This window comes from Mus musculus, chromosome 9 (genome assembly GCF_000001635.26).
Source record: "Mus musculus strain C57BL/6J chromosome 9, GRCm38.p6 C57BL/6J".
In the NCBI taxonomy this organism is placed as follows: Eukaryota; Metazoa; Chordata; class Mammalia; order Rodentia; family Muridae; genus Mus; species Mus musculus.
Window position 1 is genome coordinate 51,046,418 of NC_000075.6, and position 18,949 is coordinate 51,065,366.

Genomic DNA, 18,949 nt, shown 5'->3' on the forward strand with positions numbered 1-18,949 from the left:
CAGCAACGGCACATGTGGCTTCCCACAATATGTAAGTACACTTTAGCTGTCTTCAGACACTCCAGAAGAGGGTGTCAGATTTCGTTACAGATGGTTGTGAGCCACCATGTGGTTGCTGGGATTTGAACTCAGGACCTTTGGAAGAGCAGTCGGCACTCTTAACCACTGAGCCATCTCACCAGCCCCCGTGTCTTAGGATTTCTATTCCTGCACAAACATCATGACCAAGAAGCAAGTTGGGGAGGAAAGGGTTATTTACTCTTCCACGTTGCTGTTCATCACTAAAGGAAGTCAGGACTGGAACTCAAGCAGGTCAGGAAGCAGGAGCTGATGCAGAGGCCATGGAGGGATATTCTTTACTGGCTTGCTTCCTCTGGCTTGCTCAGCCTGCTCTCTTATAGAACCCAAGACTACCAGCCCAGAGATGGGCTTACCTCCTTGGTCACTAATTGAGAAAATGCCTTACAGTTAGATCTCATGGAGGCATTTCCTCAACTAAAGCTCCTTTCTCTGTGATAACTCCAGCTGTGTCAAGTTGGCACAAAACTAGCCAGACACTCTAGTTTTGTGTGGAGTTTCTTGATCCACTTAGACTTGAGTTTTGTACAAGGAGTTAGAATGGATCAATTCTCATTCTTCTACATGATAACTGCCAGTTGAGCCAGCACCATTTGTTGAAAATGCTGTCTTTTTTCCACTGGATGATTTAGCTTCTTTGTCAAAGATCAGGTGACCATAGGTGTGTGGGTTCATTTCTGGGTCTTCAATTTTATTCCGTTGATCTACCTGTCTGTTGCTATACCAGTACCATGCAGTTTTAATCACAATTGCTCTATAGTACAGCTTGAGGTCAGGGATGGTGATTCCACCAGAGGTTATTTTATTGTTGAGAATAGTTTTTGCTATCCTAGGATTTTTGTTATTCCAGATGAATTTTCAAAATTGCCCTTTCTAACTCAGTGAAGAATTGAGTTGGAATTTTGATGGGGATTGCATTGAATCTATAGATTGCTTTCAGCAGGATAGCCATTTTTACTATATTAATCCTGCTGATCCATGAGCATGGGAGATCTTTCCATCTTCTGAGATCTTCGATTTCTTTCTTTAGAGACTTGAAGTTCTTATCATACAGATCTTTCACCTCCTTAGTTAGAGTCACACCAAGCTATTTTATATTATTTGTGACTATTGTGAAGGGTGTTGTTTCCCTAATTTCTTTCTCAGCCTGTTTACCCTCTGTGTAGAAAAAGGCCACTGATTTGTTTGAATTAATTTTATATCCTGCTTCAGCACTGAAGCTGTTTATCAGGTTTAGGAGTTCTCTGGTGGAATTTTGGGGTCACTTATATATACTATCATATCATCTGCAAATAGTTATATTTTGACTTCCTCCTTTCCAATTTGTATCCCCTGTATCCTTTCCAATTTGTATCCCCTTGATCTCCTTTTGTTGTCTAATTGCTCTGGCTAGGACTTCAAGTACTATATTGAATAGGTAGGGAGACAGTGGGCAGCCTTGCCTAGTCCCTGATTATAGTGGGATTGATTCAAGTTTCTATCCATTTAGTTTGATGTTGGCTACTGGTTTGTTTTATATTGCTTTTATTATGTTTAGGTATGGGCCTTGAATTCCTGATCTTTTCAAGACATTTATAATGAATGGGTGTTGGATTTTGTCAAATGCTTTCTCAGCATCTAATGAGATGATCATGTGGTTTTTATTTTTGAGTTTGTTTATATAGTGGATTACATTGATGGATTTCCATATATTAAACCATCCCTGGGATGAAGCCTACTTGGTCAGGATGGATGATTGTTTTGATGTGTTCTTGGATTCAGTTTGCAAGGATTTTATTGAGTATTTTTGCATTGATACTCATAAGGGAAATTGGTCTGAAGTTTTCTTTCTTTGTTGGGTCTTTGTGTGGTTTAGGTATCAGAGTAATTGTGGTTTCATAGAATGAATTGGGTAGAGTACCTTCTGCTTCTCTTTTGTGGAATAGTTTGAGGAGAATTGGAATTAGGTCTTCGTTGAAGGTCTGATAGAACACTGCACTAAACCCATCTGGTCCTGTTTTTTTTTTTTTGTTTTTGTTTTTTTTGTTTTTTGTTTTTTGTTTTTTGTTTTTTGTTTTTTTTTTGGGTTGGAAACTTTTAATGACTGCTTCTATTTCTTTAGGGGACATGTGATATGTGACTGTTTAGATGGTTAATCTAATCCTGATTTAACTTTGGTACCTGGTATCTGTCTAGGAAATTGTCCATTTCATCTAGGTTTTCCAGTTTTGTTGAGTATAGGTTTTTGTAGTAGAATTCGATGATGTTTTGAATTTCCTCAGGTTCTGTTGTTATGTCTCCCTTTTCATTTCTGATTTTGTTAGTTAGGATACTGTCCCTGTGCCCTCTAGTTAGTCTGGCTAAGGATTTATCTATCTTGTTGATTTTCTCAACGAGGAGCTCCTGGTTTGGTTGGTTCTTTCTGTGGTTCTTTTTGTTTCCACTTGGTTGGTTTCAGCCCTGAGTTTGATTATTTCCTGCTGTCTACTCCTCTTGGGTGAATTTCCTTCCATTTGTTCTAAAGCTTTTAGGTGTGCTGTCAAGCTGCTAGTGTATGCTCTCTCCAGTTTCTTTTTGGTGGCACTCAGAGCTGTGAGTTTTCCTCTTAGGACTGCTTTCATTGTGTCCCATAAGTTTGGGTATGTTGTGGCTTCATTTTCATTAAAGTCTAAAAAGTCTTTAGATCTTTATTTCTTCCTTGACCAAGTTATCATTGAGCAGAGTGTTGTTCAGCTTCCACATGAATGTTGGCTTTCTATTATTTATGTTGTTATTGTAGATCAGCCTTAGTCCATGATAATCTGATACAATGCATGGGATTATGTCAATATTTTGTATCTGTTGAGGCCTGTTTTGTGACTAATTATATGGTCCATTTTGGAGAAGATACCATGAGGTGCTAAGAAGAAGGTATATCCTTTTGTTTTAGAATAAAATATTCTGTAGATATATGTTAAATCCATTTGTTTCATAACTTCTGTTAGTTTCACTGTGTCTCTGTTTAGTTTCTTTTCCCAGGATCTGTCCAGTGATGAAAGTGGGGTGTTGAAGTCTCCCAGTATTATTCTGGGAGGTGCAATGTATGCTTTGAGCTTTACTAAAGTTTCTTCAGTGAATGTGGATGTCCTTGCATTTGAAGCATGTGTTCAGAATTGAGAGTTCATCTTGGTAAATTTTACCTTTGATGAGTATTAAGTGCCCCTCCTTGTCTTTTTTGATAACTTTGGGATGGAAGTCGATTTTATGTGATATTAGAATGGCTATTGCAGCTTGTTTCTTGGGACCATTTTCGTGGAAAATTATTTTCCAGCCTTTTACTCTGAGATATTGTCTGTTTTTGTCCCTGAGGTGGGTTTCGTGTATACAGAAAAATGTTGGGTCCTGTTTATGTAGCCAGTCTGGTAGTCTATGTATTTTTAATTAGGGAATTGAGTCCATTGATATTAAGAGATATTAAGGAAAATTAATTGCTACTTCCTGTTATTTTTGTTGTTAGAGTTGTGATTCTGTTCTTGCAGCTATCTTCTTTTAGGTTTGTTGAAGGATTACTTTCTTGCTTTTTCTAGGGCGTAGTTTCCCTCCTTGTGTTGGAGTTTTCCATTTATTATCCTTTGAAGGGCTGAATTCATGGAAAGATATTGTGTACATTTGGTTTTGTCATGGAATATCTTAGTTTCTCCATCTATGGTAATTGAGAGTTTTGCTGGGTATAGTAGCCTGGGTTGGCATTTGTGTTCTCTTAGGGTCTGTATAACATCTGTCCAGGATCTTCTGTCTTTCATAGTCTCTGGTGAGAAGTCTGGTGTAATTCTAATAGGTCTGCCTTTATATGTTACTTGACCTTTTCCCTTACTGCTTTTAATATTCTATTTTTATTTAGTGCATTTGTTGTTCTGATTATTTATGTGTCGGGAAAAATTTCTTTTCTGGTCCAGTCTATTTGGAGTTCTCTAGGATCCTTGTATGTTCATGGGCATCTCTTTCTTTAGGTTAGGGAAGTTTTCTTCTATAATTTTGTTGAAGATATTTACTGGCCCTTTAAGTTGAAAATCTTCATTCTCATCTATAGCTATTATCCTTAGGTTTGGTCATTTTGTCCTGGATTTCCTGGATGTTTTGAGTTAGGACCTTTTTGCATTTTGCATTTTCTTTGATTGTTGTGTCCATGTTTTCTATGGAATCTTCTGCACCTTAGATTCTCTCTTCCATCTCTTGTATTCTGTTGGTGATGCTCGAATCTATGGCTCCTGATTTTTTCCCTAGGATTTCTATCTCCAGAGTTGTCTCCCTTTGGGTTTTCTTTATTGTTTCTACTTCCATTTTTAGATCTTGGATGATTTTGTTCAATTTCTTCACCTGTTTGGTTGTGTTTTCCTGTAATTCTTTTAAGGGATTTTGTGTTTCCTCTTTAACGACTTCTACCTGTTTAGAAGTGTTCTCCTGTATTTCTTTAAGTGAGTTATTAATGTCCTTTTTAAAATTCTCTACCAGCATCATGAAATATGATTTTAAATCTGAATCTTGCTTTTTAGGTGTGTTGGGGTATCCAGGACTCACTGTGGTGGATGTACTGGGCTCTGATAATGCTGAGTGGTCTTGGTTTCTGTTATTAAGATTCTTAAGCCTTTTGCAATCTGGTAATCTCCAGTTTTAGATGTTCTAGCTATCTCTGGCTGGAGCTTGTTCCTCCTGTGAGTCTGTTAGCCTCTTTCAGCACTCCTGTGAGACCAGCTCTCTCCTGAGTCCTGGGGGTCAGAGCAGTTCCTGGAGGCCACCTCTCCTCTGGCATGAAGGTGCACAGAGGTCTGAGGATCAGCTCTGCCTCCTAGCTGAGGATGAAGACCCGAAGGGACCCTGTCCAGGAAGCTCTGTTGCTTCTGAGGCACAAGCGCTCTCCTGTGTGGACCTTCCTCAGAGAGATCCCAGGTAGAAAATGGGGATCTCCTCCTTCAGTGATTCTTTAAAAGAAATTTCTTTTAATTTATTTAGATAATGTTTTATTTATTTATTTTTTTGAGAATTCCATACAGTGTATTTTAATTGTGTTTACCCCTTCCTTCCAACTTTTCCTGGACCCACCTTCACCTCACCTACCATCCCCAAACCTGTTGAGTTGTGTTTTGCCCAAATACTTTTGGGTGAGGGGCCTGCTCTAAAGAGTGGTTAATCTACTAGTGGTCACACCCTTAAAGAAAAAAATGGAATCTCCCTCTCAAAGCAGTTATCAAATGCCAAATAGCTCCTCAACTAGAAGTGGGGCTTCATGCCCCCTTAATTGGGTTTCTTAATAAGGGTTTGGGTTTTCAAAATATGAAAAAGTTAAGGTATACACACAAATCAATCCATAGGGTGTACCAAGTGCATGTATGTGTGTGTGTGTGTGTGTGTGTGTGTGTGTGTGTATACTTAAGTATACAGGTGAGAAGACAGAACTTAAAGATGAGTGTCTTCTTTTATTGATCTCTCTACCTTATATTTTTGAGACAAAGTTTCCAGCTGAGCTTGGAGCTGATTTCCAGTGAGCCCTGGGATCCATGTCCCCCAGTGATAGAATGACATTCATTGCTAGGCTTTGCTTTTTCTTTGGGTGCCTGTGATCGGCACTCAGGTTCTCATGCTTGAATGGAAAGCCCTTTACAGGCTGAACAATCAATCTTCCCTGACCCTGTTATCCCCATTTTAGAGATAAAGAAACTGAGGCTTCTATAATGAAGTTGTTTATTATTGTTGTTGTTATATCAGTTTAAGATGGCAAAGCCAGTAAGTGGCAGAAAGAAGACGGGGAGCCTGGACACTTGATTCAGAACCCACGATTTTAACTGCTTGTTTTTAGTGTATTGTGTCTCCTCTATCCTTATCAGGCCTGCCTGCTCCTTACAGGAAGTTGATAGAAACCAAAGTTTAGGTTAGGTGCAGATTTTGATGGCACCTTACTATTGCCATCTGGTGGCATAAAAAATTAAAGCAGCCCATAGTTTTCTGGCTAAGTTCTTCTTCTTCTTCTTTTTTTAAATTAGGTATTTTCCTCATTTGCATTTCCATTGCTATCCCAAAGTCCCCCATACACTCCCACCCACTCCCACTTCTTGGCCCTGGCGTTCCCCTGTACTGAGGCAGATAAAGTTTGCACGACCAATGGGCATCTCTTTCCACTGATGGCCAACTAGGCCATCTTCTGACACATATGCAGCTAGAGACATGAGCTCCGGGGGGTAATGGTTAGTTCATATTGTTGTTCCACCTATAGGGTTGCAGATCCCTTTAGCTCCTTGGGTACTTTCTCTAGCTCCTCCATTGGGGGCCCTGTTTTCCATCCAATAGCTGACTGTGAGCATCCACTTCTGTGTTTGCTAGGCCCTGGCATAGTCTCACAAGAGACAGCAATATCAGGGTCCTTTCAGCAAAATCTTGCTTGTGTATGCAATGGTGTCAGCGTTTGGAGGCTGATTATGGGATGGATCCCTGGATGTGGCAGTCTCTAGATGGTCCATCCTTTTGTCTCAGCTCCAAACTCTGTCTCTGTAACTCCTTCCTTGGGTGTTTTGTTCCCAATTCTAAGAAGGGGCAAAGTGTCCACACTTTGGTCTTCATTCTTCTTGAGTTTCATGTGTTTCTCAAATTGTATCTTATATCTTGGGTATTCTAAGTTTTTGGGCTAATATCCACTTATCAGTGAGTACATATCATGTGAGTTCTTTTGTGATTGGGTTACCTCATTCAGGATGATGCCCTCCAGGTCCATCCATTTGCCTAGAAATTTCATAAATTCATTCTTTTTAATAGCTGAGTAGTACTCCATTGTGTAAATGTACCACATTTTCTGTATCCATTCCTCTGTTGAGGGGCATCTAGGTTCTTTCCAGCTTCTGGCTATTATAAATAAGGCTGCTATGAACATAGTGGAACATGTGTCTTTCTTACCCGTTGGAACATCTTCTGGATATATGCCCAGGAGAGGTATTGCAGGATCCTCCAGTAGTACTATGTCCAATTTTCTGAGGAACTCCACATAAAACCAGAGACACTGAAACTTAGAGAGGAGAAAGTGGGGAAAAGCCTTGAAGAGATGGGCACAGGGGAAAAAGTTCCTGAATAGAACAGCAGTGGCTTGTGCTGTAAGATTGAGAATTGACAAATGGGACCTCATAAAATTGCAAAGCTTCTGTAAGGCAAAAGACACTGTCAATAAGACAAAAAGGCCGCCAACAGATTGGGAAAGGATCTTTACCTACCCTAAATCAGATAGGGGACTAATATCCAATATATATAAAGAACTCAATAAGGTGGACTCCAGAAAATCAAATAACACCATTAAAAAATGGGGCTCAGAGCTAAACAAAGAATTCTCACCTGAGGAATACCGAATGGCTGAGAAGCACCTGAAAAAAAATGTTCAGCATCCTTAATCATCAGGGAAATGCAAATCAAAACAACCCTGAGATTCCATCTCACACCAGTCAGAATGGCTAAGATCAAAAATTCAGGTGACAGCAGATGCTGGCGAGGATGTAGAGAAAGAGGAACACTCCTCCATTGTTGGTGGGATTGCAAGCTTGTACAACCATTCTGGAAATCAGTCTGGTGGTTCCTCTGGCTAAGTTCTTAGTGTATTGGTCTTTCCTATTATTGTTGTCAAGCTGTTATAAACTGTTGTGAAAACAAAGATTAACAAACACTACAGCCCCAACTTTGAGCTCCTTAAGATAGACTAAATTTTCTTATTAGTATATGGAAATGCTATCTAATATTCAAGTACCTATTTGGAAGGTTATTATACATTTAATAAACCCATATTTCTAGGAAACTTTATAACTGGCCTTACTATATTTTGGGTGATCCAATAACTCATTCTGGTCACCTTTTCTGATGTTCAATCTCAAGACTCGCTGATAGCTTAAGATTAGTTAGCAATTAGTAACCATTTACTGGCCTTCTGTAGAAAGAGACAAAGGAAGGTCTGTACAGAAATGTTTTCTCCTCTGAGGGTGCAATTCCCTGCAATTTCATATTTGTATCTGTCTCTGTTATTATGTGTGTCCTACTACAAGTTCAGGAGGCTGTCAAATACTCAACATAAGCCAGTACAATATTGAAATAAAATAATTTTAGAGTTAGAAGACACCTTAGTGTTTATTTATTCTATGTCATACTACGGATTTGCATTTCTAGAGGGGGATATATGGGCAGTACTGGGAGAAAGGAGTCTCTGAATTGGCTTTTGCAGGGTGCTCATCATAACTCCCTGCTGCCTGTAAGGGCAAGGCAAAGATCTGAGAAATGGGCCGGCACCTGGAGCTAGGTACTGATGATGATGGTTCTCTCAGAAATTCATTTGTTTTTGTCTTGGTTTAAAGACTGTTAGATGCTGTCAGCATAGCCTGTGTATTGACTTCAGATGAATGGGTATAGTGTAAGTGATGTGATCAATAGTTATAGAAGTGATGTTTGTAAATGGTTTTCCTTAAATACTTTCTAACAGAGAAGAGATTGCAGGTACAGAGCAAAGAGCATCCCTGTCCCCAAATCACACGAGGGAAAGTGGTCGACCTGACGGTCCATTGTCCTTTATTACTTACTGTGTGTTTTCTATGAAGACATTCCCGGCATCATGAGGACATATCCTAAATGCAACATTAAAGTCAAGAAATTAGCACTACACATTTTATCATTTCATCCTCAGACTTCATCCACATTTTTCCTATATTTTTCGTTACAGGAAAAGAGGGGTCCATTTCAGGATCAAGTCGCGTGTGCAGCCATCACTTCTACTGTCCTCCATCAGAGTTCAGGCTTGCTATCCAGGTCCAGTTACTTTGTAGATTGTCCATCAAGTTATTGTTGTGTAAGGCTTCCTCTTTGACTGAGACAGCGCAGATGTGATGCCATGTCCCTCTCACCACACCACAATGTGAGGTGGACAATCTCAGTACAGGCCTGTCATCCACAGTGTTCACACCGATCAGTTGACTGAGGTGGCGTTTTGCCTGTTGGGTGACTTTTGTTAATAATGATCTTTACCTGAAATCATGTAAATATCCCATTCTACATCAAAGCTTTAATTTATTCACTTATTTTGTGTCAGCATATGCCCATGTTTTTCTGGTGTATCTAATGAGTCACATTCTCTTTGTCGCTTTTACTTTTAACGATTTAATATTTTTTTTAAGATTTATTTTATTATTATATGTAAGTACACTGTAGCTGTCTTCAGACACACCAGAAGAGGGAGTCAGATCTTGTTACGGATGGTTGTGAGCCACCATGTGGTTGCTGGGATTTGAACTCTGGACCTTCGGAAGAGCAGTCGGGTGCTCTTACCCACTGAGCCATCTCACCAGCCCACGATTTAATATTTAAATTATTCCACATTACCGAAGATGGGCCATTATGAGTTGGTTTCTGTGATCTATTGATTCCCAATCGTTCTTGCTTGGTGGTGGTGTAAAGTTTCACAAATGACCTCTCTCATTCTTAGTCTCTTTAAATGTAAGTTTTAACAATAATGTCACTTCACAGCACAAATATACAATGTGTACTGGTGAACCAAGGCAATAAATATAACATTTTCTAATTTTATAATTTTTTATAGTTTTATAATATTCTATCATGACTTTGTGTTTGCTACCCTTGAGCTCCTTTCTCATATTTATTCATAAATACATTATAGGCCATTGTGATGTGCGGGGGGTGGGGGGTGGGGGGGGGCATGGTTCCTGTAGAACAATAAACCTGTTAAGTCTACCTATGTTTAGGTATCCATTATTTCCTTTTCATTACTCAAGTAACTCATATTTCTTCTGCTTCTGCCCTCCAGTCATCCAATTTCATGGAGTACTGGCTTATTTAATGGAGAGTATACATATACATATACATATACATATACATATACATATACATATTCATGGATACTCAATACATAAAGCTCCACAGTGACAGCACTGTCACTATTTCCATTGCACACAATAGGACCTATTCCAGTTTCCTCCCTTCTGGTAGCTGTGGCTGCCTTCTCTGATAGTGAGAAGCCTGCCTCTCCTTATCCTTAGTATGTCTACTCTTTACCAGTCCAGCACACAGTCATGTTCCCAGGCTGCTGCCACCCATCCCCAGAACAGCACATACTGTCTGAGCCCAGAGAACAAGAAGCCCTGAAGCAAACACAGAGCTCATTTTTACTTTCTAAAGTATTTCCAAGTTGGATTTTTCCAAGTTTAGATGTCGGGAGAATGAAAAAAAAAAAAAAAAAAAAAAAAAAGAGTTCCCCTGAGGCCACATGCAGAGGAAAGGCTGTAGACACAGACTGACTAACATTCTACTTCCTGCTTTTTATTGGATATTTTTCAGGGGCGGGGTGGGGGTGCAGGTTTGGGAATTAATTATTGATGTGCAGGCCAGCCTGAGGCATCCATACAGAGGCTTTGAGAGGATTCCACAGTTTGTGTTTTTGTGATTGCCTGTGCTGCTGTATAGAGCAAGGAAAACAGAACCTAGAGGTGGGCTTTCCAAGCTCCCTGGTCAGCCCTTCATGCTGAGCAGTGAAAGCACCAGCCCTCAGATATCAGTTAGAAGCCACTGGCTGACAATCACTGAGTCTGCTGTGCAGCAGCCCCTGGGCAAAGTGCCTTCTCAGAAGGCTCAGCAGGATGAGGCCCTCAGATAAGAAGTACAGCCAGAACTTGGGGACCCAGTAGGGACTTGTGATGCTGTGCTTGCCCCTAAGACTGAGCTGGGCATTTTCATAAGCTTTCTGAATATTGTCCTTGTAAGAAATCGGAGGCCTTTGCTTCTCCTTTTGCATTCTTGCCAGGTTTTTCCTGTGTCTTAGTAATATATTTCATTTTCTACCCATCCACTCTCCTTGCTCCTCCCCATTCGGTCCGGGGAGAATTCATAGATGTCATTGGTCACAAATCCACTCTCCATACTTGCCAAAGTCACAAACCCACTTTCCGAAGGGTTCACAGCAATGTTTTCATAGTCACAAGACATGTCATCAGGCATAGCTTCCCCAGAACACACCCGGAAGGAGATGTTCTTCAGGTCTGGCCGGGGCTCAGCTAAATCAGCTTCACTTTGTTTTCTGATGACATTGTAAACATCTAGGTTGGGGCTGTTTTCTTGGCGAGGAGTGGGCCAAATGGTGTGCTGCTCCTTTGTGCTAGGGTCTGTCTGTTCTCGTTTTCTAAAAGAAGAGAACCAGGCTGAGTATTTGAGACCAGGGTCCTGAGAATGTCCCTGTTCTATTGAAGTGGATGAAGTGACCTCAGGAAGTCACCTTGCTCTGTTTCTCACCTACCTACACCAACAGGCTTTGTGAGTCAGGTAGGAGACACCCCAGGAAACTGTTCTATTCTGGTCTTCCTACACCTACCATTCACTGTCTTAGTTCTAGGACTCCTTCGGAAATGTGGGGCCAGAAAACAGTAGGAAAAAATTAGACTAAACCTAACCTAACCAAACCAAACCAAACCTTAACCAATTGAACAATAAAACAAAACTCATCTCTAAACAAAATTAGTCACATTCTACCATAAGTATAGACAATAAACAAGAGTAGGATTAATAATGTCATTGACTCTACCACCAACAGAAATCACATTCCTATACCATATCAGTTATTAGAGTTGCTTTGAAATATTTCATGCTTACCGCTACTTCAATATTATAATTATACCCACCACTAAAAATCACTAATAAAGAAACACAATTCGTTTTGGGAAATATTTTTGCTAAATTCTGTAATAGTATAACTGCTTCCTTCTTCTATCAATGCATTTTGTTTGTAACACTTAAAAGTATTGTTTAAGGATATGGGGATATAGCCAACCAAATGCAACTTGTCTGGCATGTGTGAAGCCCTGAGTTCCTAGGACCACTTAAAAATGAATATGGAAGAAAGAAAAGCAGGAAAGAAGGACAAACGGACACATGAGAGACAGACAGAGACAGATAGAGAAAGAATGTTCCCTTGTCCTGGCAAAGGGGCAAATGCATTTAAAAGTAGCAATCAAGAACCAATTGTAGATAAGTCATCGGAAAAATGTATCTGTAATTGTTTAACTCAATTCTATTTTAAATTCAAGAGAATTACCAACAAAAATGATTATAGTAATGGCCAATTCTTTTGAGTGTTTATATAAGATCTATCTATCTATCTATCTATCTATCTATCTATCTATCTATCTATCTATACACACACACACACTGCTCATACTCATAATAAACGTTTGAGGGGATTATTAAATGAAATAGGTTCTGCATTGGAATTTTACAAATGTATCTCAATGTTCATCAAAGTGAGTTCAACTCCAGGTGGACTCTGATTTTTCTGCTGTAAATGTGAGAATGCTCTCCTCCTTTAGTGTCTGCCTTGATGACAGGGAACAACAGTGTGAACAGAGAACAGTTGCATGCACTTAAAATACACCAGCACGCCATCCAGACTACATACAGAGGCTGCCTATGCTACCTAGTTTAGCTTCTTTGCAACAATACACTTTTGAAATAATTTAAAAGAAAAGTCAGTTTAAAAGAATTTGGCTGATTCATTCTGAATAAAGTGGCTTTGTGTCAGATGCTTCCCAGAATCCCTTGGAACACACAGTTTTCATGTGGCCCATTAGTCATTCCTTACTCAACAAACATTTTTGGAACGAGGACCTACATTTAGGAGAACACTTTACTGGGTGATCTGTGGGTGCACAGGAAGTGAATAACAGTGTTTTACCTTCCACTTTGCTTAAAAATCTTCCACACACACAGAGGAGAAAGCACGTAGGACTGCTAGCGTAATCACAACTCAGCACAGATGCTCAGAGAAGCATGCTGCTTGTTTGGCATGCAGACCTCGTGTCCTGCCAGAATTTACTCTCAGTTCTATAGTGGTCCTTCTCTTGGAGTTGTCATGGCCTTTAATGATGCCAGCCAGGCAACATCCTAGTGCAGAGGGAGCAAAGGTTTGCATGATGAGAGTTCTACTTGCCTTCTACAGATCCAAACCCAACATACAGCTGAAGTGACCACAAGTAGGAGGAAAAGGGGAATACTGGGAATTAGGATGTAGGCAAGATTCAAAGCAGCCTCTGAAAAAGAAAAATATCATGTATTAGCCCAGTGATCTCTCTCTCTCTCTCTCTCTCTCTCTCTCTCTCTCTCTCTCTCTCTCTCTTTCTCTCTCTCTCTCTCTCTCTCTGTGTGTGTGTGTGTGTGTGTGTGTGTGCATGTATGTTTTCAAATCAGGCTTTAAAAAGCACAATCATTAGAATATTCTAAACAGCACATTCTAGGAGATAGATGCAGTTGTCTAGTTAGCAGAGTCCCTAGTTTCAACAAATGAGCATTTTCTATCTAACCAATTAATCTAGGTGGCAATGTAAGCAAGTTTAAAGTTTAGAGTCTTGTATATATTGTAAAATCATCTTTGATAATTTCTTTTTCAAAGATCCTCCTTTTCCATGTACTTCTTAGTGAAACAGGGCTTGGTGGGGGCAGTGTAGATGTCTTTGCTTCCACAGAAATTCCCAGGCTTGGAGAGGCAAGAGGCATGAAAAAGATCAAGCCAAAAGTCCCAGGATCATTTGCAGGGAAGAGAAAGATCACATAGAGGAGACTATCAGACCTTCCCAGCACATCTGACTAAGGCCAAGTGGCATCGGCTAAATCCCTAAGTGCTGGGAAGAACATTTAAGGGGTCTTCTTTTTCCCCACTTAACTCTGTAATCTCTGAACCAGAACTGGATGTTGTTCCCTTCAGAGGCTGTGAGAGAAATCAAGGATTAGAGACTAACCCTTCTTTTTCCACTGATCCAAGGTTCCTGACCATCCAGAGAAACTTGACAACAATCAAACAAAACAAAACAAAACAAAACAAGCAAAAACAACAGACACACTCGGAAAATGGAGGATTCACTTAAAATGCCCGTCTTAAGTTATAGAAATGCCACTTATTTTGGACAGCTCTTTATTCTCTTTTAAAGATATTTTTACATATTTATATCTATTGGATAATAAAGAGTTTGGTTATCCTTCATCTCCGATCATTGGTAGAAAGGTTCTGAATTTTTTAAGATGTAAGATTGAATATAAGATTCATGTAAGAGTGAATTTTTATTCACAAACCTCTTAAACAGCACAGAATTTATGGTAAGGAGATTTCTTAGACTGGGTGCTTTTACACCAAGAAGACCCATCAGTTGATCATAGAGTGAGGCTTTGAGCTGGGTGGTACCAGGACTCTCCCTATACCACCTGACAGTGATCATCTCCTTCTTGCTTAGGTGATGAAACCTAATGAAACCTCCGAACACCACAGCCTAATGGAACTCCCTGGGTGGGTAGCACGGTGTGCTAGGAGAAGTTTATTATTTACCTTTGTAAAGCTGAGAGCACAATACTCAAAGGAACAACTTAAAAGAAGAGAGATGGACTTCAGCTCACTGTTTCAGGATGGGCTCCATGAGGTGGGCAACAACATCATGGAGGTAAGTGATTGTAGAGGAGGTGGCTGTGCACATCATGGTGAACAGGAAGCCGGGAAAAAGGAACATGCTAGGCACTGTGCATAAGCCTCAAAGGCATGCTCCCGTGGCCCACTTCCCCCAGCAAGGCTCCACCCCCTAAAATTTCCAGAATCTTCCATATAGCACTGCTACCTAGAGACCAAACATTCAATACCGAAGCATTCAGAAGATATTTTATAGTCAAATCATAACAAGGAGGTTGATAGTCCTGATTTCACTGGAAGATGATACATAAGGACTCATCTGAAACCCTTCCAGACTCTGCCCTGGCTGTGACTTTATTTGGTTGCTCTCAGCTTATATTCTAGATAGTAATGTGCATAGACACTGTATTTCTAAGTTCTGTGAGCTCTAGTGAATTACTGAACACAACAGGACTGGCAGGCACCACTCGATGTGTAGCCAGTTGAACATTAGTGCAGGTGGTCTCAGGACTTCCAGACTTGTGGTTTATGTCTGTCTGTTGTGAGAGTTGTGGAATGTGCCTTTTAAGTCATGTGCGTTCGTGTGTGTGTGTGTGTGTGTGTGTGTGTGTGTGTGTGTGTGTGTAGACTCTCAGTGTCAGAACTGAATCCCAGGAAAACATTACATTTCATTTTAAGGACATGATAATACTTTCCGCTAGATATGAAAAATACTAAGTGACTAAAGCATAGAGAAAAAAAATTAAGTTGCCCAGTGATGAAACCACAGATTTCCTTCTTAAAACTCAGGGTAAGAGTGAAATCGAAAGCTCATTAGCACTCCAACTTATCACCCCAACTATCTTTTACCTTTGATGATGCAGGCTTTTAGGTATTATCTTTCCCATCTCTTCAGTTGGTCCACTGATAAATATTGATCCCAGATGGTATGTATCATGGCTTGGGTTCTTTCACTCTTGTTTTTCTACATCCATTCTCCCAGCCTCTATCCTATCCACCTCCCATGGTCAGGAAAGTTCCTTAGTCTTTGCCTTTACAGAGACAGGGCAGACTTTGACCTCCTGTCTAGTCTTTTCCTCAATCGTCCTAGGATAGCCCCCATTGCACAACTGACCAATGAAACCTGTCATTTAATACAGTGTTTGCAATGTCACAGATGCTTTGTTTAATTTCATTTTTTAGGAGCTGTCTGAAGAGGAAAGTAGGAAATGTAGCCATAGGTCATTTGTAGTCAAAGGAGTTTGTTATCTACGTTTCCCAAGTACCTCTTCGTTCTTTAAATGTTTCTTTGGTGTCTTCTTTCTGTGTTTCTTCTGGAAGTAAGGGTGTTGCTGGCTCAGTTGCTTCACCTGAGAGAGATACACATGGACTTGAGAACTTGAAGAAAGGTGCTATAGTTCAGGCATGCTCTGAGGTCTTGCAACATGTAAAGTGGGATGCAAGAAAACATTAGTAATTTGACCAATGTCATTTATAAACAGCAAAGTACCAAGTGTTAGATTTGTTGCAATAGAGGTTTGTCTTCAGTGTGTGTGTGTGTGAGTGTTCTGTGTATGTGTGTGAAAGACTGTGTATCTGTGTGTTTTATGTGTGTACATAGGATAGAGGTTGATAGCAAATCTCTTCCACTACTGTTCCCCACCTTGCGTTTTGAGACAGAGACTCTCTGAACATAGAGCTTGAGATTCAGGTAGATTGACTGGGAAATAAACCCTGCCTCTGCCTCCCCAGCATTGAGTTCAAAGGGCGACATCACTGTGCCAAGCTTTCTGACATGGATTCTGTAGTTCTAACTCAGGTTTTCACATTTGCACAGTGAGCACTTCACCTACTGAGCCATCTCCCCAGACATGTCTTCATAGTTTTGGTGAGACCTTTGTTGCCAATGACCAGGCACCAAAGCAGCCAACAAGCAGCTGGAGCTGAGCAACATAAAGGACTAAATTACCTGGGGAAAGGTACGATGACTCACTGCTAGGATCATAAGTGATCAGGTAGACTCAGTTCTTATCTCACTGATTATATGGACAATCATGATAATGATGATGATAGGCATCAGTGAGGATGATGAAGATGATGGTGATACATCCAAAATGGAAATTTCAAACCATTACTTTTCAGTTTTGACTGATGTGGGTAACAGTGTGCGTGGAGAGTGAGAGCAATGAGCTAGCGATGTGACAGATATCTGTCCAACTTGCCCAGGAAAACACCAGTGGTGTTCCTGCTGAATAATGTGTTCTAAAGGCATGGTTCTAAATCTATAAAGAAGTCTGTGAAATGTCCCAAATTAACCCAAATTTCATATGATAGACTTACCTCCAGGCCAAATAGAGGGTGTTGTACTTGGTTTATCTGCAGCAAAAGAGAAAAAAACTCAATACTTACATTTTCCTCCACCTTAATGAAATCAGCTAGAGTGTAGCATCTAATTCCAATAAACTCTATTTATTGTCACCATGTTAATAATTGTTAACAGACACTGGAGGAAGGTTGCTTAAGTCAAAGAATTTGTTGCACATAAATATTAGCCTTCCATACAGAAAATGTGGTACATTTATACAATGGAGTACTACTCAGCTATTAAAAAGAATTTATGAAATTTCTAGGCAAATGGATGGACCTGGAGGGCATCATCCTGAGTGAGGTAACCCAATCACAAAGGAACTCACACAATATGTATCACTGATAAGTGGATATTAGCCCAGAAACTTAGAATACCCAAGATATAAGATACAATTTGAGAAACACATGAAACTCAAGAAGAATGAAGACCAAAGTGTGGACACTTTGCCCCTTCTTAGAATTGGGAACAAAACACCCAAGGAAGGAGTTACAGAGACAGAGTTTGGAGCTGAGACAAAAGGATGGATCGTCTAGAGACTGCCACATCTGGGGATCCATCCCATAATCAGCCTCCAAACGATGACACCATTGCATACACTAGCAAGATTTTGCTGAAAGGACCCTGTTATAGCTGTCTTTTATGAGGCTATGCCAGTGCCTGGCAAACACATAAGTGGATGCTCACAGTCAGCTATTGGATGGATCACAGGACCCCCAATGGAGGAGCTAGAGAAAGTACCCAAGGAGCTAAAGGGATCTGCAACCCTATAGGTGGAACAACAATATGAACTAACCATTACCCCCCGGAGCTCGTGTCTCTAGCTGCATATGTGTCAGAAGATGACCTAGTTGGCCATCAGTGGAAAGAGAGGCCCATTGGTCGTGCAAACTTTATCTGCCTCAGTACAGGGGAACACCAGGGCCAAGAAGTGGGAGTGGGTGGGTAGGGGAGTGAGTGGGAGGGTATGGGGGACTTTGGGATAGCATTGGAAATGTAAATGAGGAAAATACCTAATTAAAAAAAATTAAAAAAATTATTAGCCTTCCTTAAACTTTAATTCAGTGTTTTGTTTTGTTTTGTTTTGTTTTGTTTTAAACTATTTAAGAACTTTACTCTTAGGCTCTCAAATGTACATGAAAATAGAAAGCTTATGTATTCAGCTCCTGTGTGCCCCCACCTTATCAGCATGGAGCTACTTGGGCTCCAGCATTGATCCCTACTCCCCCATGGCAGTCCCTGGCTGGGATTGTCTTAAGTGGTCCAAGATTGGTTCAAGATATTTTACCGGTTCATACTGAGAACAGTTCAGAGAGCAACAAATACTAGGTCTGTAAGAAGTAGAAGTGGTTGAAGGATTGTCCAGTTTCAAGACAGAGACTGGTGATTAGCCTTGAGATACTTAGAACATTCCTAAGAGCTTCTAAGTCAGATATTTTTGCTGTTGGCTGACCTTGTATTAGCATGGGGTCTCTTATGCTAATGAGATGCCTGAAATTCATAGGAGCATGGAGGTTTTCGTGATATAGTTGTCAGGTCCAGATATCAGGAATTTCATTCAGAAAGGGAAGTAATGATTAATCTTCTTTCTTTTTTATTTTATTTTAGTTTTTAAAATCTTCTTTCTTTGTATATGTGTGTGCAGAAATGATCTCCATTTATTTACTGTTAAACTTAACCACATAGGATACTATGTGAAACTAGAGACCATTCTAAACATTTTATAAAAACATTTTCAATCTTGATAACAGGTCTATAGGGGATTATTATTATTATAAATTAAAATGCAGGGATTTAAATAACCTTCTTAAATTTTATAGCTAATAATTAGCTAAGAGTTATTTTCACTAACTAAATAAAGAAGACATAACTGTGCTACTTAGTAAAGATAGAACAACAAAATGTGAGAGAATCAGTTGAAGAGTTTATATTCTGATATCTTGTGATCACCGTATATGGTCATCCTCCTGTATGTAGTTCTGACCACTGATGCTGTGGCCATGAGCATAGTACATATATGTGCATAGTGGCCATGAGCACAGCATCGGTGCACAGTGGCCATGAGCACAGCACACTAGTGCATAGTGGCCACGGGCGCAGCACAG

At 40.1% G+C, this 18,949-nt stretch overlaps 1 protein-coding gene and 1 long non-coding RNA gene across 6 annotated transcripts in view; one reads left to right on the forward strand and one right to left on the reverse strand.

The window, feature by feature from the left end:
* Positions 1-18,949, forward strand: part of Gm32681 — a 22,814-nt gene continuing 3,865 nt past the window's right edge. For 2 of the 3 annotated variants that reach the window (XR_870734.3, XR_379374.4), the window contains exons 1-2: positions 8,776-8,859; positions 14,334-14,537. This is a non-coding gene — a long non-coding RNA (predicted gene, 32681). Of the gene's footprint in view, positions 32-8,775; positions 8,860-14,333; positions 14,538-18,949 lie in introns of those variants that run through there. The other variant, XR_870735.2, reaches the window with a different exon arrangement.
* Layn (layilin) overlaps positions 8,606-18,949 on the reverse strand; it is a 22,187-nt gene continuing 11,843 nt past the window's right edge. Inside the window, exons 4-7 of one of the 3 annotated variants that reach the window (XM_006510329.3) lie at positions 16,820-16,855; positions 15,766-15,849; positions 13,040-13,139; positions 8,606-11,239 (exon numbers count right to left, since the gene is read on the reverse strand). In XM_006510329.3, the coding sequence (XP_006510392.1) occupies positions 10,879-11,239; positions 13,040-13,139; positions 15,766-15,849; positions 16,820-16,855 (581 nt within the window). In that variant the 3' untranslated portion in view covers positions 8,606-10,878. The remainder of the gene's footprint in view (positions 11,240-13,039; positions 13,140-15,765; positions 15,850-16,819; positions 16,856-18,949) is intronic. The other 2 variants (NM_001033534.1, XM_006510330.4) reach the window with 2 other exon arrangements.